The sequence below is a fragment of the Bactrocera neohumeralis genome, chromosome 5 (genome assembly GCF_024586455.1).
Source record: "Bactrocera neohumeralis isolate Rockhampton chromosome 5, APGP_CSIRO_Bneo_wtdbg2-racon-allhic-juicebox.fasta_v2, whole genome shotgun sequence".
Taxonomy (NCBI): domain Eukaryota; kingdom Metazoa; phylum Arthropoda; class Insecta; order Diptera; family Tephritidae; genus Bactrocera; species Bactrocera neohumeralis.
In genome coordinates, this window is record NC_065922.1 from 52208644 (window position 1) to 52231522 (window position 22879).

The 22879-nt window shown below is 36.0% G+C and overlaps 2 protein-coding genes across 4 annotated transcripts in view; both read left to right on the plus strand.

The window, feature by feature from the left end:
• LOC126758019 (uncharacterized) overlaps positions 1-10898 on the plus strand; it is a 179904-nt gene extending 169006 nt beyond the window's left edge. For 2 of the 3 annotated variants that reach the window (XM_050471999.1, XM_050472001.1), the window contains 2 exons: positions 9480-9643; positions 9708-10898. In XM_050471999.1, coding sequence (XP_050327956.1) covers positions 9506-9643; positions 9708-10835 — 1266 coding nt within the window. In that variant the 5' untranslated portion in view covers positions 9480-9505 and the 3' untranslated portion in view covers positions 10836-10898. Of the gene's footprint in view, positions 1-8255; positions 8373-9479; positions 9644-9707 lie in introns of those variants that run through there. The other variant, XM_050471998.1, reaches the window with a different exon arrangement.
• A 6700-nt stretch (positions 10899-17598) lies between these two features.
• Positions 17599-19966, plus strand: LOC126758018 (uncharacterized). Its single transcript, XM_050471997.1, has 3 exons — positions 17599-17729; positions 17813-17976; positions 18833-19966. The coding sequence occupies exons 1-3, from the start codon at positions 17657-17659 to the stop codon at positions 19964-19966; spliced, it is 1371 nt and encodes a 456-aa protein (XP_050327954.1). The 5' UTR covers positions 17599-17656.
• Positions 19967-22879: the final 2913 nt, after the last annotated feature.

Consider the following 22879-nt stretch of genomic DNA (forward strand, 5'->3'; position numbering starts at 1 on the left):
CACAGTCACTGCAACTGACTGATAAACATCAAGTTAAACATCTTTTATTCAATTTATGATATAAAAAATTATAAATTCTATAACTCTTGAAAGTTCTTTGTGTCAGTTAGGGTTACTTGCAATTGAAATCACGGCACAGACAATGTAAAAGCTTTCGAATATTGAAAATCAAGAATAGTTTTTCCGCCGGTGCAACAAACTTATTCACCGCCATCCTGAAAGAACGCATCATTAACAAGTTGATTGAACCGTAAAAGCTACAAAGAAATCAAATTTAGAAAAGCTGGCGCCAACAGCTAATCTTTCTAACCCAAGTAGAGTATATAACCTCAACTAAGTTTTATATGCACCTGAGTTGTATATACATATGTATACATATATTTATATATTTAACAAAAAAAAATTATTATTCTGACCAACACAAATATGTTTAACGAACAAAGGCAGTTCACTTTAACATTTCTCGGGTCCTAAAATAAAAAGTGGAACTAGGGTTATATATAAAAGTGGCTGCATGGTTCGGCCAGGGCGCATGTGTGCATAAATAAAGATATTAAAGTGAAATTTAAAAGCAGTTTTTTGTACATATATTCGGAAACTATTATAGCTATGTACTCTACAGAGTCGTTTTCTTCAGGTATTTCCATATACAGTTCAAAAATGGAAGAAATCGGATAATAACCACGCCCACCTCTACAACCTCCTCATACAAAGGTTATGTTCAAAATCACTAAAAGTGCGTTAACCGACTAACAAAAAACGTCAGAAACACTAAATTTTACGGAAGAAGTGGCAGAAGGAAGCTGCCCCCAGGCTTTTTTTAAAAATTGAAAATGGGCGTGGCGCCGCCCATATGGACCAAGAAGCATATCTCAGGAGCTACTAGACCGATTTCAATGAAATTCGGTATATAATGTTTTCTTAACACCCTGATGACATGTACGAAATATGGTTGAAATCGGTTCACAACCACGCCTTCTTATATGCACCTGAGTTGTATATATACATATGTATACATATATTTATATATTAGGGTAGGACAAAAAAAAATTATTTTTTATTTTATTTTAATTTTTGATTTACAGTTTTTTTCTTTAAAATTTTTGATTAAGTTTGAGCTCATAATTAATAATAAAAGCAAAAACAAAATTTATTAAAAAAAAATTTTTAATATTTTTTTATTTTTGCTAAAGTTTGAGCTTATAACATTACTTAATAATAATAATAATAACTGGAGTATTGCGATTTTTGATATTCCATATAAATAACTTTGGAATAGTTTCTTAGAATATATGTATGTACATAAAATATTCAGGTAATTTGAGGTAATTCAAAATTATTGTCTAATGAAAATGAAAATTTTTTCTTCCAGTAAATTTAACAAACTACAAAATCGATCTATTTCACTAAGTCGACTCGTTCCTAAGTTAGAAGAGATCAAATCTACTCATAACTCTTAAAGGATAATTTTTAAAACTTTCTATTTTTCTAAAATATTTTATTTTTTATAATTTTTGTTTCGCATTTCGAACGATACTTTCACGTTATCTCAAAAAAAAAAAAATAATACAATTTTTTTTTGGCCCACCCTAATATTTACATATGTCTATGATATACTTGAATATTAAACAACTTCACAAAATACGACAACAAAAACATGTTCCACTCTATAGTGGCTTATCCGCCTCGTTCTTCTTCTTCATACAATTTAAAACCTCGTCAGCATACACACATCTTTGCTCATTAATCACAACTTCCGCCCCGAAAGTCGGTTTAAATGATATTCTTAGCTTTAAATGCAAGCCATACACACACATACTCATATGTTAGTATATACACCACAACCCATTTGAGCCACAACAACTCAAGCCGCGTTCAAATTTAAGCCTCTTTAATAGCTTCACTTATTTTTCGAAAAGAAAAAACAAAAATAATGAAGAAAAAATATTATATCACTTCTGTTCGAGTAAATTTTCTTCCTCACAAAAAACGCACGCTTCTTTAACACATTAATCGCTTTAATGTGGATCCACAAAACTATTGTACACCTTTATGAGTATGAAGTTGGCTGGCGGCAGCCACAAGGTAGGTCCGAAATTGCTTGTAATTTGGTATGAAAGCGAAAGCCATAAAGCAAAGAAATGTGTGAAATTGTAATGAGATAAGCCGCAATCACTGGCATTAAAATTGTACATTACCGAAAATAACAAAATGTAATAAACGAGACGAACATAAAATTATGTAACTACACAAGGTTAGAGTTTAAAAGCATTGTTGTGTTTTGACTCTTTCTTTATTAATATGACTTGCGTAAGGTCTGCAAGAAATTCATAGAAGAAAAGTGTCTCAAAAGGCAATTTAGGGTAGGTAAAGTAGGAAGTAGGTAGAAATACAACAAACAATTTTGTTTTATTTTGTTATTATGGTATATTTTTTAATAATAGCTCCCACTTCATAATCGCTTTTTACGTAGACCAGGGACGTGAAGATAGTGCACGCGTAACCTTAAATGTCTGAGTTTTACTATCTCTTAGAGTGTATTCCTATTGCTTCTCAAAACAGCCTCCATATACCAATAAATTATTAAATTTGGACTGCAAGTTCTATCACGTGTATAATTCCGGGCTCTCAAAGAGTTTTTACTGTTTATTCTGGGATTTCTAAAAGATGTGAGTACATGTCAAGTAAAAATAAATCCATTATTTTTGCATTGAAAAATTATGGTTATTGTCTGATTTATCTCATAATTTCCTTGTCCTTATTGATGGAGACAGTCGAGCGGAACAGATAGTAATCCCTTAAAGCCAGGAAAAAAGTATGAGATGAATACACGTGATTACTTCAACCGAGTTTCCGGAGTTTCTAACGAATCCCTGTCGTTGTTTTTGATCAGAATTTATATTCTACTGCCCAAATTTGCCCGCTTCTGAGCGATCCAATTACTGATAGTATAGGTCTGAATTAAGAGTTTGGCAGTAGGTGAGTAGCTCATAAATGCCGATCCATTTCAAGATTTCCTACTTTTTAAAAGGAAAAAACACAGAAATTTCAAATTTAATGGGGAATGTTTTTTATCATTCGAAAGAACATTTTTTGGTGTTTATTATTATATTAACTCTTACAAATGTTGGCCGCGGCTACGTCTCATATGGTCCATCCGTAGAGTCCAATTTTCGATGACTCGTCCTAACATTCCGACTGGTAACTGGCGAATGGCAGGCGTGATGTTTTGCTCCAAGGCCTCAATTGAAGCAGGATTGTCCGCATAGACCTTAGATGTTATATATCTTCACAGGAAAAAGTCTAACGGTGTGGTCTTGGTGGCCAATCGACCGACCCAAAACGTGACATTATCTGTTCACCAAATTGTTCTCTCAATAAACCCAATTATGCGATGTGTGGAAAGTGGCGCCGCCTTTTTGAAACCAAAATGTCGCCAAGATCACGACGGATCGATAATTCCACCGGCCACAAACCACACCAACCTTTGCTTTTTCTGAATGAAATGGAAGCAAATGCACCAATTTTGGTTGTTTATATACCCATTGAGCCAGAAATGGGCTACATTGCTGAACAAAATTTGGCTTGAAAACGTCGAATCTTTTTGGATCTTTTCAAGTGCCTATAAAACGAAGCGATGTCGCTTGGTCGAGCGGCGTCAGTTCTTGCACAAGCTATCGACGTAAATTATGCCAAGTCGTTCCATACGTCAGTCCGAATTGCTGCGAACAGCGCCGAAGCGATTCTCCATCGTTTTCGGGTACACTCTCAGCTACGGTTGCTATATTTCTTTCATTGCGTGCTGGCCTGGTCTGTGTGGTCGAATATTTATCAAAAATGAATGTTAGGCCTCAAGATGGATGATGGTGTTGTGAATTATTCGCTCAGTAGGCCGATTATGTTGACCATAAGTTGATCGAAGCGCGCGACACACATTCTTTACAGAATTTGAATTTTCGTAATAAAGTTGAACGATTAATAAGTTGTTTCGGCGTAAGTCTTAGCTTGACCCGACTCACGCGTAATGTGTCAAAAAAAGGCTATAGAAAAAAGTATCTCTGCTTGGATCACCCCGAAAGTGTGCTTACTGGACGTATCGACGATTTTCATTTCTTATCAATATTTTTGTAATCGCGGCGCATTTCTGTCATCAAATATACCGTACCGTGATAAATTATATGTACAAACAATCACAAAACTGTCTCAGAGGTTTGTTTAGTGCAAAATCTTATCTTTCTCATGCAATATACCGTAGAACGATCCGACTTGTATGACGCGAGATATCTTACCTTATTCTATGAAGATTTAAAAATATGATAGTAAATGATATCTAAGAAAGTAGAGCCATAGATCCAGAGCAATATTTTTGGTGGCAAATCTCACACCCATTACTAGAATTACTACAAACATTCTTTCAATATGTGGCTTCCATAAAGATTTTCTTTCAAAGGTAAAAACCGAACTGTGAATATCTCAAGTGTAAAAAAGTCAAATTATTCCTACAAACTCTACACACCGATGAAAGCATAGAACTTATGACAAGTCAGACATCCCAGCAGAAAATAGGGCACATCAGCATAGCATCCAATGACTCAAGTTGCAATGTACTATAAATCCGATAGGGTGGATTTTAATATATTCTTGAAGATCTTCAGGAACAGTTATTTACTACCTTTTTATTATAACTACTTTTTCATAGTTGTCACAATTTCAAAACAAAAAAAATTAATCTCCATAGTTCTTGAACAGTTGCATCAGTTCTTAACTTTTCTTTAAAGGAAATAACAGTATATCCATAGTACCAGTTACAAAAAATAGAATGCCTTCACTATGTTGTGCGAAATTTTAATTCCACTGCAATGTATTTTGAATAATGAAACAGAGCTGATTTCTAGCGTTAACAGTTTTAATGTGGAATTGACCCTTCCAGTAAACCTTAATGCATGTCAAGATTCGTTTCAGAAGTTCTTTAATTTTAGAAATTTTATTACGTTACCACCTACGAAAAGAAAATAGAAAATAAAAAGGTGGCCAACTCACACAGTTCCATTAAAACCCTTGAGTGGGTCTGCAACTATACATATATCATTTATCTGATCTTGTTTTATGGCATATTTAATTGTCCTATGATCTCGAATTGGTGACCACCAGAAAGAGAGAGTCTAAAATAGACTCTGCGAAACCTGCAGGGTAATCCAAGTAGACTTACGTTTTTCAATATTCTTTTTTTGGCAGATAACGCTTGAGTCGTGTCAAGCTGTCATGTTATTTTTGTTCAGTTTTGTTTGGCATTTCATCATGGAAAGACTTACGCCTAAACAACGTTTACAAATCGTTCAACTTTATTACGAAAATTCACGTTCTGTAAAGAATGTGTTTCGCGCGCTTCGCTCAACTTATGGTCAACATAATCGGCCTACTGAGCATACTATTTGCAACACCATCATCCATCTTGAGACCCAACATTCATTATTGGATAGTATTCGACCCAACAGACCACGTCCAGCACACAGTAAAGAAAATATAGCTACCTGAACTAAGAGTGTGCATGAAGAGAGTGGAGAGTCGATTCCAAGTCGTTTTTGTTCATAAATTTTAAATTTATTTTCTATAACGAAGTGAGTGTTAAATTGTCTGAGCCAGAGGCAAAATTTTCTATAGCAATTATGCACTTAGTAAATTGAAAGCATTTTTCTGATCAATTACAAATAAAATTAAGTAAATTAATATTTCAAAATTATCTAATTCCTCTTAATATAACAATTCCTATCTGGAAACGTGTGTCGTTTTTTGATTAACGAGGACCGAGTCCATAAAACTTCACTGCGATAAAAAAACGACAGCTTATGACGTATCTACTGTAAAAGTAGAAAGAAGGCGCTAACCGGAAGAGATTTGACACTTGTTCAATATTAATTGGAAGATAAATTTCACTAACAGTACACTAACTTCTATATAAAATTTCATATAGCAAAGAGTTTTTAATATCGAAAAAAATGGATTTTGTTTGAACACATATTCTTCTCCGCATTTCTTCTTCCCCCAAATAGGTGTTTCCGCTCCATAAGTTAAAAATATATCCACATATCTTGTATACTTATTTACCTTACTGTATAGGTAATTAACTTATTGAACCTTTACGTTCAGATAAGATCAGGGAATATAGATTCTTATGAGCGTTTATGCTGAGAAACCGCTTTATACAATTAATTATAACGTCACGTTGCATGTAGTACATAAGTATATTTTTAAGGTTTGTTAATATAGTATATCTTACTGAACACAAGAAGAAGAAATTCATTTTTGTATGGGTGCTGTTTGTAATGTCCTCAAGTTTCGAAAAAAATATTATTGTCTTCTAAAGAAATACTTTTTACTTGCGAAAATTATAGCAATATAGTATATACATATGTAAATATACCCTAAAAAGGGTATATTAAGTTTACCACAATGTTTGTAACAGCCAATAGAATATGCCAGTGACCTTATAAAGCATATACATAAATGATCAGCTTAACGGGAAATGTCGAGTTAACTATATACATATATGTATATACAAATGGGTAGTCGAAAAAGTCTTTTCGTATTTTGTCAATGGATGTTGTCGCAGCCGTATATCTTCGGTGCTACCAATTACATTGTGTCATACCATATAGTCTTTGAAAAGTGAAATTTTAAGCATTTAATGAAGAAATTCGCTATATTTTGAAATTTTTGTATGAAAAACGGAAGAATGCCACGCAAACCACCAATGATATTTGTGAAGTTTATGGAGACGATGCTGTATCAGTTCGTTCAATGTGATGTTTTGTGATAGATGCATCTCGCTCTGGTCGACCTATCGCTGAAAAGGTCGATGAAATTACGAAAAAGATTGACCGGGACCGTCACATAAGCAGCCATGACATCGCTAAGGAACTTAACATTCATTATCAAATGGTTTTGAACCATTTAAAAAACAAAAAGAAGTTCGATTTTTGGGTATCACATGAAGTATCTATGAAAAGTTTACTGGACCGAGTTCTTTGCTGAAACGAAATGAAATCGTACTATTTCTGAAGGGAATGGTAACAGGAGACGAAAAGTGGATCAAATACGACAATAATGAGTGAAAAAGATCATGGTTCAAGCGTGGTGAAGCTCAACAAATGGTGGCAAAGCCAGGATTGATTATTCTGAGTGTTTGGTGGGATTGGAAAGGAATCATCCACTATGAGCTGCTCCAGCCTGGTCGAACGATTGATTCTACATTTTACTGTCAACAACTGATGAGATTGAAGTAAGCAATATAAAAAATGGCCAGAACTGATCAATAGAAAGAGCTTCGTCTTCCAGCAGGACAACGCTAGACCACACACATTTTTGATGACTCGGAAAAAACTAGGAGAGCTTGGCTGGGTAGTTTTCCTGTATCCACCTTGCACCGTCGGACTACCAATTGTTTCGGCCAATGCAGCACTCCCTTAATGGAGTAAAGTTGACTTCAAGAGAAGCCTGTGAAAATTACATGTCGCACTTTTTCGCCGAGAAACCAGAAAAGTTTTACAGTGATGGAATAATATCTCTAGTGGAAAAATAGCTAAAAGTGGTCGACATATTTTGTTCATTAAAGTTCATTATAAATATAAAAATAATAATTTGAAGTTTGATTAGAAATACGAAAATCCTTTTTCGACTACCAATATATAGCTAAGCCTTCCAGACGACTCCACAGAATTCTTACAACTATGTTATTCTTTCTGTTGATCTTGGAAGAACCACAAAGCACTTCTACTATATGGAAAATATGCGGCGTTGGAGCTTTATTTGCTCATAACCGCTAGAAGAGAGCTCGCTGTTCCATGTTAATATCGTATGTTGGAACTCCATATAACAACTAATGCCGTTCCGATGCACTATAAAGTCCTACAGCTTCAGTTCGTCGTCATAGTTATTACACTGCAAATTTAAAAACTCACTGACTTATCGAGTAAACCTAGTACCACAATAAATTCAGTTAACTAATAATTCAAGAGTTGGTTTTTTGCTGTGATTATTTACGTGCAAAAAATGCTTTAGTAAGTAGTGAAATAAACAAATGAGCAATGTTTATATTCTTCGACTTTTTTCGAACATAAACTCTTTATCTTCGGTATACATACATATGTACAATATGATAATAACAATACAATTACTGATAAAGTCAACGATTGCGGGCGTTCGATCTATTTCCATTTGTTACTCATACGAGTCAATTCAGTGCTAAATCGCTAATGTGCGGCGGAGAACGTTTTCGGTTCAACTAAGGTGGTTTTCTACATTCCGGAGAGTTTTACGGAATTTAAAAATGACGTTTTGGGAAGATCGACCACAAACGATTGCCGTTATACCGGGTGAGTGATGTACTAGAAGACTATGCTGGCGACCTCTACCGATACCAAGTTGGATTAACCAAAATGCCTGACAATTTTTGAGTATTTCGCTGAACTTTTGATATTATCCGCGTATATATTACATCACAGTTTGACGCCGAGAACGTTACAGTTGATAAATAATCTCGATATTTTCTTATCTGTGGATTGAGCTGATAAGACTTAATAGCAGCTAAAAATAGTAGATCTTAGTGCAGATTAGTGGGACATTGATTTCTATATTATGCAGTATTTTCTACTCTTTTAAAGGAGATCGGAATATAGCCTCTTTACCTAAGAAATTACTTGAGTTGGTCTGAAACCAGTGGGTCGCTCATGTATCTCTCGTCGAGTTTCTATAAATAAATATTTAATCGAAGAAGTGAACAATTTATTGCTGGGTACAAATGAAAGAGGACATTTGCACTCATAATCGCATGTAAGCGAAATCGGTTCGGCCTATTGAGTGACTTGTAGAATTTGGTGTTTGTTCGTCGAGAGAGGACTTTACTTCTCAATTGCCTGTTGAGTCCGAAGTAGCACCTATTCTACAAACAAGCTGATACGTTCTCCTTTGTTTTTCTTCAGGCGAGTAATTACTATTCGAACTTCTTCATGGTCGCGCAAAGGAACGTCCGCTCCATCTACATCGATTGGGGTATCGTGTTCGCCATCTCCTGGTGTTAGCTTTCACTGTCATTCAGCAAGCTGCAAAAGTGTTCCCTTCATAATTCCAGTATTCTTTGGTCATCACCCACTAGATCACTACTCGGGGGTCTACAAGTGTCTGCTCCGGTCTTAAAACCTTCTGTTAGTCGCCGCATCTTTTCGTAAAATTTTCGAGCATTAACCCTCTCGGCTAGCTTGCCAAGCTCTTCGTACTCACCATCCCGCACTTGTAGTGGTCAATTGTAACTATGCGAGGTGAGCAGTCTGTTTTCTTTCCACTGCGACACGGCACTCTTTATCGTAACAGCTGCTCTTTTGGCTTTGGTGATATATAGATGTCTTCAAACAAAGAAAGAATTAGAATATAATAATAACGTATATATAATAACGCTAATAACGTATTTATTTTTACCATTTCAGATGCATTTATATTTCTCACATCGGGTATGAACTTGGCGCTTAGCCTGGGTTATTATTATAACATCGTTACGTTACACTTTCTATTCTCATGGCTCGTTGGCGTAATCATTGGTGCGCTCTTGTCCGCATACCTGGTGCAATTCCTTATCAAGCGTTACTTTGTTGTGAGTATAATGCATTCTATCTTTACAAAATATATATACACGATTTTTTCCAAACCTTACTCAGTTGATCAGCAGTTTCCTGGTCGTAGTGGCTGGCATATTGTACACCGCCTTTCCATATGATAATATAGCGCTACTGGCAGCGCGCTACATAAACGGCATCGGTACCGGACTAATCACCGTGCCCTTCATTGTGCACTGCAGTGAGATAAGCTCCACGCGGAAACGCGGATTCGGACTAGGACTCGAACAACTCTGCATTTCTTTAGGCGTATTTATACAAGCCACCTACATAGCGCTGTGGAATGGGGGCAGCACTTTCTCTCCAACCCGTATACATGGCATCTTTTGTCTGGGTTTCGGTTTGGGCGCACTCGGTTTGGCCTACCTCGTCATCGAATCGCCGATATTTTACATACGTCGTGCTAATGATGCTCAGGCACTGAACTCGTTGACATGCCTGCAATTGCCCGCCGTTTTGTCGGATGAGAAGAAGTTACTATTGGTGGAGCATAAGAATTATGTGCTGTTGAATGAGTACTTCGGTACTGGCAATAGTTTCGTGCGTGGCTTAGCACCTCTACTGAATATGATCTTTTATCGCGCCGCTCTGGCTTTCTCCTTTTCATTACCATACAATAGTCAGCTGTATTTCGCTACGGGTATCGGTATGAGCGGTCAGTGGACATCGGCCGTTTATACTGCGCTACGCTTTTTGGGTGTCTGCACTACCATATCCATGTTGGACATGATCGGACGTAAACTTGTCGGTTTGCTGGGACTGTTGGTAATGGGTGGTATCGGTATTGGTATTGCCGTAATATTTGCTTACCTCTCTAATTGGGTGCAAGATGATCAAATGAGACTGGTTTGCGTGCTCTTATTAATATTCCAGTTTTTCGCTGGTTTATATGCGCCAACGACGTCCGTTTATCTCGGCGAAGCCTTTCCGTTGCTCGCCAAGCCGTATTTCATCGCATTCTGCATCTGCGTGGAATGCACAGTGCACATCATCGTCATCTGTACATTTAATTTCCATCTGCATCCAATTTATGTGTTCAATACTTTTACGTATGTCTTCATGTTCTTCTGCGTTCTTCTGTTTCTTATTACAATACCCGAAACGAAGTTGACGACTCTAAATGAGGCGCAGGAAAGATTCCGCCTATGGATCAATTTGAAATCGTGGTAGAATTTATTATCCTTATACTGTTAGAATTTCTTTTATCTATTATTTTCTATTAATTTGTTCAAAAAAAAAACAATTACATGTAAAAACTTATTTTTGATATTATAACGAAATTATATTTATAATATTTATAACTTGTATTTTATTCATTTAATATAAAAAAATCTTTATAGCCTGAACAGGGTACATTAAGTTCGCCGGAGACTTTATAAAATATTTCAGTATAATTGACCAGCATGACGGCCTAAGTCGATGTATCCTGTCCCTCTGTCTGTCTATATATACGCGAAGTAGTCCCTCAGTTTTTGAGATATCGATTTGAAATTTTGGTCCCGTCCTTTTTTTCCTAGAAGGTACTCTCTTGTTGGAGCGGTCGAATTCGGATCACTGTGGGTTGTAGCTGCCATACAATCTGATCGACCAAAATATAGTTCATATATGACAAACTTTTTTATAAGGTATCTTTAGGAAATTCGAGACAGATAATTTTATTTGGAATTATCGAATCGAAGAAATTGTAGAGACTGGTCTGCTATGGCATATAGCGGTCATATAAACCGAACGGTCAAAATTAAGATATTTATATGGCATACATATAAGAAATTCACCTGTGAAAGGTATTATAGCTTCGGTTCAGCTGAAGTTCACGTTTTTTCCAGTTATAATTCATTTTGGTTTGAAAATTTTGCCATTAATTCCAAAGAAATTAGTTATAAGTCGATTTCTATACTCTTCTAAACTTCGGTAGTAACAACAACAACAACGAATGGGCCTAAGCCAATGTTTCCATTTATTCTTACATTTATAGTGTACTGAACTTACAGCTGTTGACAACTAATTAGAAACGACACCTATTTTGAAGTAAAAGATGTTATTTTCCAATAAATCACGTATATTTATTGTATTTTCACTTATTTTATTGAAACCTATGTTAAACTTAAACTCTAATAGAAAAAATTTTGTTTAAAATTTGTTTTTGTTTTGAAGATTTTAACAAAAACATATGGAATCAACGATTTGAGGCGACAACTAAATAGAAACGAAAATATTTTATCAACAAAAAATAATGATATTACAAAAACTTGCTTATTTTCAGTTAGTATTTTGTTGATTAACTCTTTTACTTTAATATTGTTTCACATCGATTCCAAACTTACTTCATAAGACTCTGACAGTAACCAATGGTGTAGCTTGCTATGCCGTTCTAATTTCATCACAAGAACATCCATATTTGGCATATTTTTGGTGTATATGGCTCTTTTAACATCACCCAGAGATGTTCTACAAGGTGCGTACCAAAGTAAACAGGACTTTAAAGAAAAAACAGAACAAAAATGGTCTCCTTCTGCTTCAATACAGCTTTTTGCACGGTCCAAAAGCATGTCGAAAGAGTGTTTCAGCTCGTTGGCCGGTATAGCCGCCAATATGCCGGTGCAAGCATTTTGAATGGCCTCTACATCTGCATAACGCTCTCCTTTCATGGGCAAATGCATTTTTCCGAAAAGGAAGAAATAGCACGGTGCCACATCAGGTGAACACGGGGAGTGGTTAATGGTTAAATGTAATTTTTGATCAAATAATCGGTCACAAGCGCCCTTCGAAAGTTGAATTCTCAGCAATTTTTGGTCGTCAGTCAATTTGTGCGGTACAAACTGGCACACACCTTTCGTAATCCCAATTGATCGGTAAAAATGCGATAAATCGATGTTTTGGAGATGTTCAATTCCATTTCCATGAATTTCAATAATGATTTCGGCTGATTTTTGATGAATTCATGTACAGTTTCGATGGAATCTCGATTATCACGGATTTTGATTGGCCCACATGTTGATCGTCATTTATGTCCTTACGACCACTTTGAAAACGTTGAAACCACCCATGCACTCAGCTACGGGATAGGCAATCGTCGCCATAAACTTGTTTCATCAATAGAAACGTTTCGGTGAAAGTTTTACCAATTTTAAAACCAAATTTAATGTGATCTCTTTGTTCGAAGCTCATTTTCACACCGATAACACAAACACACTGACACTTAAAACGCCATAACTTCACTTCCAATCAATGAAATGTCATGAACTGGTCACTGTCACTGGACAATCGATAAATATAGCAGATTCTAACGCACCAGTAGATGGCGCCACCAGGAAGCGCTAGATTCAAACAGTCCTGTTTTTTGGAAAGCACCTTGTAGTCAGTTCGTGTGTTAAATAGAAAAATTTCAAGAAAAAAACGATGTGGACTAAGTTTTAAAAATCTTTCAAGATCTTATTCTGCAGTGGCTTCAATGTCATGATGCGTGTGCAGCAATGCCAGGTCAGTCAATCTATTTTGAGGCAAGTTCGTCCTCAGCCACGTTTACACGCGGCGAAGTGTCGAAAAACAGCGTTCAGAGCTCGCATTTGTCACAGAAAGTGTACAGAATATGTGAAGAAAACTATGAATTATGGGGTATAGGTATACATCGCAGTTCTTCAACGTTTCCAATGCAGTAGTGGGTAACGTGTTGTCTTTAGACTTTTACTTCTGCCTCCAATGACACTGCCAGTGATCAAGTTCACCTTTGAGCTTAAAACGTCGCATGACGTTGTTTATCAAAAAGGCCTTTGAGTCTATCTATTAAACAGTCAATAAGATTTTCTTTGGTTAGCCGAAATTCATCCAATTCTTCTCGATAAAAACGCGTCTTAAAATCTTCGCCAATTGTATCCAACCGCGGAATGTACACGCAAGTTCTCTGAGCAGCTTTCCAGACTGCAATTCTTCATCTACAAAAGCATACAGAATATTGAATTTTTTTATTTATTTTTGATAAGCTCAATCCGTTTTTTTAAATTTAAAAGTTTTTATTAAACTATAGATAGCGACGGTAATATGAAAGAGTAAAAAGATGATAGCCCATTCTTACGGTTTCTTATACGATGTGTTTTAATATCTCCAACAGGGTATATTAAGTTTGCCACGAAGTTTTTACGAAGTTAAACACCTAGAAGGAAACGTCGGAGACCCTATAAAGTGTACAAGTAGTACCTTATAATGGTATATAAATGATCAGCCTGACGAGCTGAGTTGATTCCAGTCCATCTGTCGGTATATAAACGAACTAGTCCATAGATATCGATTCAAAATTTTACACACATCCATTTTTTCTAATATGCTGCTTATTTGTCGGAACCGCCAATATCGGGTCACCATAGGATATAGCTGCCATACAAACTGATCGGTCGGTACTTCCAAGCCATGGATGGAAATATTAATTATATTTATATTTATTACACGAGATATTTTCACGAAATTATTATCCAAGGCAGAGCTACAATCTCCGAATATATTCCTCAAATCGGGTCACTATAGAGTTTAGCTACATTTCACAATGACTGATTGAAAGCAAGATAAACATTTTCATAAAAGAACTTTCCTTAGTGAGTAACCTTCCTTCGAAGTAACTTTATTTGAATGCTTTTTATACCCAGCAATGTGGCTAGAAAGAACTAGCACAATCATATGTACGTACATATATTAAGTTAATATTTTTTCTTGGCCTAACCTTTTAGATATCCACCATCTTTATGCATGGAGTTCTGACAGTGGTTAAATTGTAACTTCTTCTTTTTAAAAACTTACTTCGATAAAGAATAAAACGCATTTTTCCGAAGCTAAAAATAATCTGAAAATCAGTCCAAAGTACCAGGAATTAAATTTTGCATTTCTTACTACAAATCCTTTGTAGATGAAAATCCGTGCTCCACAATATTTCCGAACAACAGCCGTTTAACTTGCGCTAGAACTCACTTCCTCATCCAACTGCTGGTAGAAATATAAATATTTAACTGTATTAGGTAATTGAATTCACTGCCATTGCCATTGCTTTTTGTGTATTTGAAATTATTTTACTGTTGAGGTGACAGGTTCTGGCATTACTACACTTTTAAGCTCCGTTAATATTTCTCTTTAGACCTACATTTTAAAATATGCCAGAAATGTCATTTTATTCAAATTATCACCATAATTGAATAATAAGTAGCATGTGTCAGTATTCCTTTATCTTATTAAGATAGCTCAATGTATTTGCTAGTGGGGCCAGAAGTTGTACACGTTAAATAATTTTCCAATGGATAATCAAATAGATATTAATGGTTTTACGTTCAGGAATTTATTAGTAAAACTTGATTCCACAATATTTAATTCAGAGTGAGTAGAATATTTCAAGAGTATTAATAATCCACGGAGGAGAAAAATTCATATACAATTAACGAATATGAAATCGCACAGTTATATTAACAGTCTTCGATTCGCCATTTCTCCGCTCACTTCTGCTCTCTTGTCAAAAAATTACTTTTAAAAGCAACCGCAAAGTTATCGAGTTAAATTGGTACAAGAGAGTAGACGGATACCTCTATAAAGTGGTCCGGCCTACCATCATAAAACACATTTTATATATTCAATATAATTCCCTTCAAGGGTGATACACTGATTATAGCGACCCTCCAACTTTTCGATATAATTTTTTTTTAAGTATGATTTGCCTCGATTCGTCGATTACCTCTTCATTCAAAGATAATACCTATTTTTCCAGCGAGCGCTCATTTGAGATCTGAGAACAGAAAATAGTTGCTGCGGACAAGATCCGCAGAACACGGTGGATTTGGCAGCAATTCGAAGCACAAATTATGAACTTTTCCCATCATATTCACTGACTTGTTACACGGTGTATTGTCAAGGTGAAACAGCGCTTTCTTCTTCTTCAAATGCGGCCGTTTTCGGAGACTTCGTCCAGCAAACGGTCCAGTAACGGTCCAATATAATAGTCGCTGTTGATAGTCCTTCCTTTTTCAAGGTAGTCAATAAAATTTATTCCAAACGCATTCCAAAATAGAGACGTCATAAACCTGCCAACCGACTGTTGCGTTTTTCACACTTTGAAGCGGGCTCATCGTGTGCAGTCTACTCTGATAACTGTCGATTGGACTTCGGAGTGAACTGAGTTAGTGTTTTAATTTATTTTGTTGACTTTTTTGATATTTTCATCGGTAACAACGTCTTTTGGGCGTCCACTGTGTTTATCATCTTCGTTTACCATTCTTCAATCCTACACGGTTGATTTTCCAAAGGCAGTGTCCAAAAATTTATCAAACCCAGTTTTTGCTTCAACTATATTTTTTCTTTTCAAAAAGCAATATTTTTTTATTTTAATTTTTAACAATTTTTTAATAAAACTTGTTTCATTCAAGATGATATAATTCACAAAAAAATGATCCGAAAGCTGACGAGCTGACGCGCTTTTGAAGGTTAGGGCAAATTAAAATTGATAAGGGGATTTTTCAGTTAACTGGTTAAGATATTACATACCTATGAACCTCTAATATATTCAAGATGTATTCTATATCTTGAGAGATCCCAATTAACATTGATAAACATTCTCGGGGCCATTATGTATGGAACTCGATTTATTTTGCATGGCTACCACGGACACGTTTGCAGAAGTCTAGACGCTGAACCTAATTTTCGACGGGTTTCAAGCATAGCACATTCATCAATCGTCGCTAGCTTATTGACATAGACCATTGACTTGACGTAGCCCCACACGAAATAGTCTAACGACGTCAAATCGCACGACCGAGGCGGCCAATTGACTGGGCCATTTCGTGAGATAACACGTTCACCAAACTTGGTTTTCAATAAATCGATTGTGACATTCGCTGTGTGGCTTGTGGCACCATCCCGTTGGAATCACATATTGTCCAAGTCTATATCCTCCTATTCGGGCCAAAAATAATCGGTTATCATTGAGCGGTAGCGATTCCCATTACAACGTAACGTGACGGTCTTGATCATCGCGGAAGAACTACGGCGCAACGACGCCGCCGGCCTATAAACCGCACCAAACCGTAATTTTTTCTGAATGCAATGGTGACTCATGGAATACACATGAATATACTTTGACAAGAATAAAAAAATTCAGTTTTTGTTTTATTAAAAAAAAAACTTTTGTAGCGCTCTTATTGAAAAACCCGCTCTTAAAGTTGCGGCCACTGACTCCGAATTTCGGTAGTAAATTTTAATAATTTCGACTCGTTATTGGATGGTATCTCTTTCCATGATGAAATGGCAAACCTTACTGAAGAAAAATATCAAAAGAGCGAGAAATAATATTTAATCGTTTAGTGTCCCTATCGGTCTACTTTTGTAGCCTATTGAAAACCCCTATAGTTGATTCAAAACCTGCGAAATTTTAAGTGAAAACTTGATAAAAGGCAAAATTCTTCCGAAGCGAAGTTTCTTCTTGCAGTCACACAGACAGTTCAGCCATTCATTTGCCTCAGTGTACATTCCGAATGTAAATTATGTCCGCAGTTAGTATTTATTATCAAATTTCAATTAGGCCTTATGCAAAGCACGTCAATGTTGTTTGCATATAAGCGTTTAGAATCTACATAAAATCACTAGGATTCAACGCTAAATCAGAATGTAATCAGCGGTAAGGATTAAAGGTATTCAAAATGGAATCATGACTACAACGAAATAAAAGCAATTCGCCGCATTCTTTAGCCAGTGTTGTTAAGCGCTAATATAACTAAATAATAATTTTGCGTTTGTATGTGTTGCAAGGCGCTTTTCTCCCCCGTGATAAACGTAAAAATTGAGCAAAAAGAAAACATTTATATAAGAAGACCACTAAATCGACAAGCAGTTCTTTTTGCGCGCTGACGGTGGAAGGAACTAGCCAAAGCTGTCCTTGCCAACGAGTTAACGGAAATAACATTGAAATTAGAAGTCGTCCCGCATAACGGTGTAGTTTAAGTTAGTGCTTCTGCTGAGCTTAAAGAATGGTTGCTGAAGTTGTGGGGAGTCCCAGCGGCTTATGGGTGGATCGCCCGCAGACCTTGGCGGTGCTTTCAGGTAGCTACCATTGCTTGGGTGCCGTGAAATAACTGGACTTATTTTTTGTGTGTTTCCGTTTGTGTTTCTTGATTCGTCTGCAGACTTCTTCATCTTCATGACGGGCGGTATGAATCTGGCTGTCAGCGTCGGCTGGTCGAAGAGCGAATATACGCTGCAGTTTCGTATTTGTTGGTATATTGGTGTGGCGATTGGTGCCTTCATAGCGCCACCACTGGTGCAATGGAAGCGGAAACGACTATACATTGTAAGGATACTTAATGCTTATTTAAGCGGTTGGCATGTGCGGACTCTAGTCTAGATCATGCCAATTTGTGGTTTCTGTGAGAAAATTGATTTAAGTTTGGACTTAGAAACTAAATTAAGTTGAATTGAAGTTAGACTTTGGTAGTGACTGGTGGTACAAGATATCGGGACTTTCATAAAATAGACTCCAGCGTTAGTCTTATCGTAATTCAGTGACTTAGGCTTCCGCGAGCTTGTCAGACTTAAAAAAAAAATTAGAAACAAAAGAGGAAGTGTTCTTATTACGATGGTATCCGGAAGTGTCTTCCGCCTTTTTATCACAAATAGGTCGTGCTTTGACTCACTAATATCGACAAGAAATGCGAAAGGATATGATATAATATGAAAAAGTGTCTACAAGATAATTTGCCAAGCAATATTTCTGAGAAACCATGAATAAGAACGGAATCTGTGCAATCCTTTCTGAGGTCTTTAAATAGTATTATCTTCCTATTTAAAAAATATTTTTTTTTTTAAATCATTCAGTAACAAAAAATAATATTCCCAGAAAAAGTGTATCTTACAGATAGATCCCTGCATATTTTCTGTAGTCTACATATTTTGTATCAATCCATATTGGATCCTTCCAAACCAGATCTTATTTAAAGCATTTGAATGTGGTATTCTGCTTGAGTAGCTAGTCTTCAGAGAACTGTCAACTAGTTAAGAGCCAAGTTTCCTTCCTTCGAAATGGGTACGCAACTGAGCAACCTACTTCCTTTGAACAAAATTTTTACTCACACCACAAACTGACGAATAAACGCTTTATTACAAAACAAACGACAGACTTAAAATATATATATGTAAACTTATTTTAGATACTACCCAACCTGCTTGTTGCCGCTTCTGCCATTGTGGCCGTCTCTGGCTATCAGTACTTGGGCGTACTCATCGCATCGCGCTATCTCGATGGCATTTGCATTGGACTGGCGACGGTCTCCTTCATAACGCATGTGAGTGAGATCTCTTCGGAACATCGTCGTGGCTTCTGTTTGGCCTTCGAACAAATTGGACTCGCCATTGGCGTCTACGTACAAATGCTCTACACTGCACTCTGGATAACGGGCACGAACTTTAGCCCGAATCTGCTTATGGGCTTATGCAATCTATTCTTTGGCTGCATGGCCGCCTTCTTGACATATACACAAAAGGACTCGGCCGTCTTTCATATGCGTAAGGGTGATGAGAACGGCGCTATAGAATGCGTCAATGTGCTCTATCAACCACCAATTCTAACGGAAAATAAGCAAATCGCCATAACCGATATCAAAATGTATGTCGCGATGAATGACTCGATGTCGGTGGGTAAAAGCTTCGCCCTCGGTTTAGTGCCACTCATCAAAATGACAATCTACCGCAGCATGCTGTCATTCATCATATCGCTGCCAATTATGCTGGCACTGAATAATGGCGGTATTATAAGTGCGCCGAATGTTATAAACTGGCATCCGATACTTTACGGTTTTCTTGGTCTACTCGGTCCAGTCGTGGCCTCAACAACGCTGGGTGGCATCGGCCACAAATGGTTGAGTTTGTTTACCTTACTGGTAGCGGGCGGCATGTTTCTCGGCGTCGGCATTGTCTATCATGTGGATGCGAGTTTTTCGGATGAAGTGAAAATGTCTATGGTTGTAGCTATGCTGATGGTCGCACAGTTTCTTGGCGGTATCTTTGCGCCCAGCACAACCGTATTTCTGGGCGAGGCATTTCCCCTAAAAGTGAAGCCCTACTTTATTGGCTTCTGCGTAATTGTACAAAACATGGTTGGCTTGATTATAGTGTGCACCTACAATTACAGTTTGTTCCATGAGTATGTCTACTGCGTCACCGTAGGCGTGATAATGATGTTCTTCGCCATTGTCTTCTGCTTTATGTTGCCCGAAACGCGTCAGATGAAGCTACGTGAGGCGCAAGAACAGTTCGCGTACTTTTTCAATTTTAAAGTTTACTGAAAAGTTGCTGAGCTTTCTGATGTCATGAAAGCTCTGGAGCGTTTAAAGCTTTGGTGAAAGCTTCGTGGGTAAGCTTATTGTGCTTTGCAGGGAAAAGCAATGCCTTTGTGTTCTACTACTTTATTTTTACAGCTCGATTGAAAATGTTTACAATTCTCTAATACGATAAGTTTTTTAAGTTTATTCCTTAAAACTATTTTATATATAACGGGATGTCTTAATGTGTGTATTTCTAAAAAGAAAGATACATATGTATATGCAAATGTGTAAAAATAGTCCGTAAGTTTGATTTATATTATACTTTTAGTTTATGAATAGAAACTTAAAAATATATTTTTAATAAACAGAAAGAAAACAATTTCTTAAACAAATTGTTTGTGGTTTTTTGAAAAAAAAATCCTTTTGATAGCAGAGCGATGAAATTTTTTTTAACTAGTTTTGAAAGAAAAGTTTAATTTTCAAATAATTTTTTCTGATAAAAAAGATTTTTGAAAATTAAATTTTTGAAAAAAAAGAAAAGTTTAATTTTCACATATTTTTTTGTGATAAAAATAATTCTTTTTTATTTTTTAAAAATAATATTAATATATTTTTTTTTATATTTTTAAAAACTATTTTTTTATAAAAAAAAATATTTTTTTTCCATTTTTTTAATTTTTTTAAATTTATTTTTATCAAAAAAACATTAACAAATATTTCTTATTTTAAAAATTATTTTTTTTGTTATTTTTAATTTTATTTTTTTTAAATCGTTTTATCGATGAAAAAACATTAATAATTATTTTAATTTTTAGTTTTCAAATAATTTTTTTGATATAAAAATTTATTTTTTTTGTTGTTTTTTATTCTAAAAATAATTTTTAGTTTTAAAGAATAATTTTTAACAAAAATATATCAAAAAAGCATTAAAAATTTTTGTATTAAAAAAACATTAAAATTAATTAAGAAATGTTTTTTTTATAATTTTTAAAGTTTTTTGTTTTTTTTTTATTTAAAAATTTAATTAAAAAAAATGGAAAGTAAAATAGTTTTGAAAAAAAAAATAGTTTTCAAAACATTTATTTTTTGTTGCCCAAAAATATGAATAAATACAAGTCTTAAAAAATTTTATGCAACCCAGCTTTTAGCTAACAAAAAAAAATATTTCAAAAAAATATTTTTAAAAACCCCGATTTTCTTGTCTAAAAATATACATAAATACATATCTTAACTATTTTGCCCTGTTAACTATAATATGGACTATTTCCTTATCAGAAAGTGTGTATTTAAATTTTGACATTGTCACTAAGAACCCTTTAGTCCCAAATGTTTCGCTTTATACCTTTAATCTCGCAGACTTATCAGCGCATATCAAGCACATCTAATGCCATGCTTCATTTGCATTTGACCGTGAAAGCTCATCAACTCGTGTTGTAGCTTTAAATTTCATACAATCAAAAATGTAAACAAATACATATAAATGCAAGAATATAAAGACATACATATGTATGTATATAACTATTTAGATATGCAGCAAAGTATACAGCGGTTAATGCTGCGCCTTTTTTGCACCGACAAAACGGATTACCTCTAAGTCACCTGGTTTAGCGTCGAGTAAGACTAGCGAAATCACTAACAGCACATGCCTCGGCATGCTAAAAAGCCCATATAATACTTAAAGTTATCCTTAGAATATGAATTTATTTATGCATACTTTCGTTTCTTTCAAATTTATTTACTTACTGGCGCCACGACATTTTATCAAGAAATAGTTATGTTTGCAGATATATATATAATTAGACATTGATGTATGCGCTAATATATGCGATTATTGCATCAATCATAGGCAATATTTTGTTTAATAGCTACCTCCAGTGACCGATATATTACCTTTACATGGACTCATTACTCATCGGAATTATCGAAAGACAACTAAGCAGCTTACTTAAGTATATACTGTCTAGTTTAGTGAACTCTTTTAGCTGATAATATTTTATAATGATGAAGAAGCAAAAAGTTCAGGAGCTGATACTTCTTCTTCTTTTTTACTGGCGTACACACCGCTTACGCGATTATAGCCGAGTTAACAACAGCGCGCGTGTCGGTTCTTCTTTTCGCTATGTGGCGCCAATTGGATATTCCAAGCGAAGTCAGGTCCTTCTCCACTTGGTCCTTCAAACGGAGTGGAGGTCTTCCTCTTCCTCTGCTTCCCCCGGCGGGTATTGCGTCGAATACTTTCAGAGCTGGAGTGTTTTCATCCATCCGGACAACATGACTTAGCCAGCGTAGCCGCTGTCTTTTAATTCTCTGAACTATGTCAATGTCGTCGTATATCTCGTACAGCTCATCGTTCCATCGAATGCGGCATTCGCCGTGGCCAACGCGCAAAGGACCATAAATCTTTCGCAGAACTTTTCTCTCGAAAACTCGTAACGTCGACTCACCGGTTGCTGTCATCGCCCAGGCCTCTGCACCATATAGCAGGACGGGAATTATGAGTGACTTATAGAGTTGGTTTTTATTCGTCGAGAGAGGACTTTGCTTCTCAATTGCCTACTCAGTCCGAAGTAGCACCTGTTGGCAAGAGTTATCCTGCGTTGAATTTCTAGGCTGACATTGTTGGTGGTGTTTACGCTGGTTCCAAGATAGACGAAATTATCTACGACTTCATAATTATAACTGTCAACAGTGACGTGAGAGCCAAGACGACTGTTTGTTTGATGACAGGAGATATTTCGTCTTGCCCTCGTTCACTGCCAGACCCATTTGTTTTGCTTCCTTGGTCAGTCTGGGGGAAGCAGAACTAACGGCGCGGGTGTTGAGGCCCGCGATATCAATATCATCGGTATCCGCATCAAAAGGGGGCCTCTCATCCCAGGCTGGTTGTAACTTTTCATTGGGGGTGTTATTTTACATGACAGGTCCCAATCCCAG

Bases quoted from the DNA above. Each gene is read 5' to 3' on its own strand.
- LOC126758018 (XM_050471997.1), top strand. From the start codon at position 17,657: ATGGTTGCTGAAGTTGTGGGGAGTCCCAGCGGCTTATGGGTGGATCGC. The intron at 17,730-17,812 runs GTAGCTACCATT...ATTCGTCTGCAG, and splicing joins GACCTTGGCGGTGCTTTCAG to ACTTCTTCATCTTCATGACG. The intron at 17,977-18,832 runs GTAAGGATACTT...AACTTATTTTAG, and splicing joins AGCGGAAACGACTATACATT to ATACTACCCAACCTGCTTGT.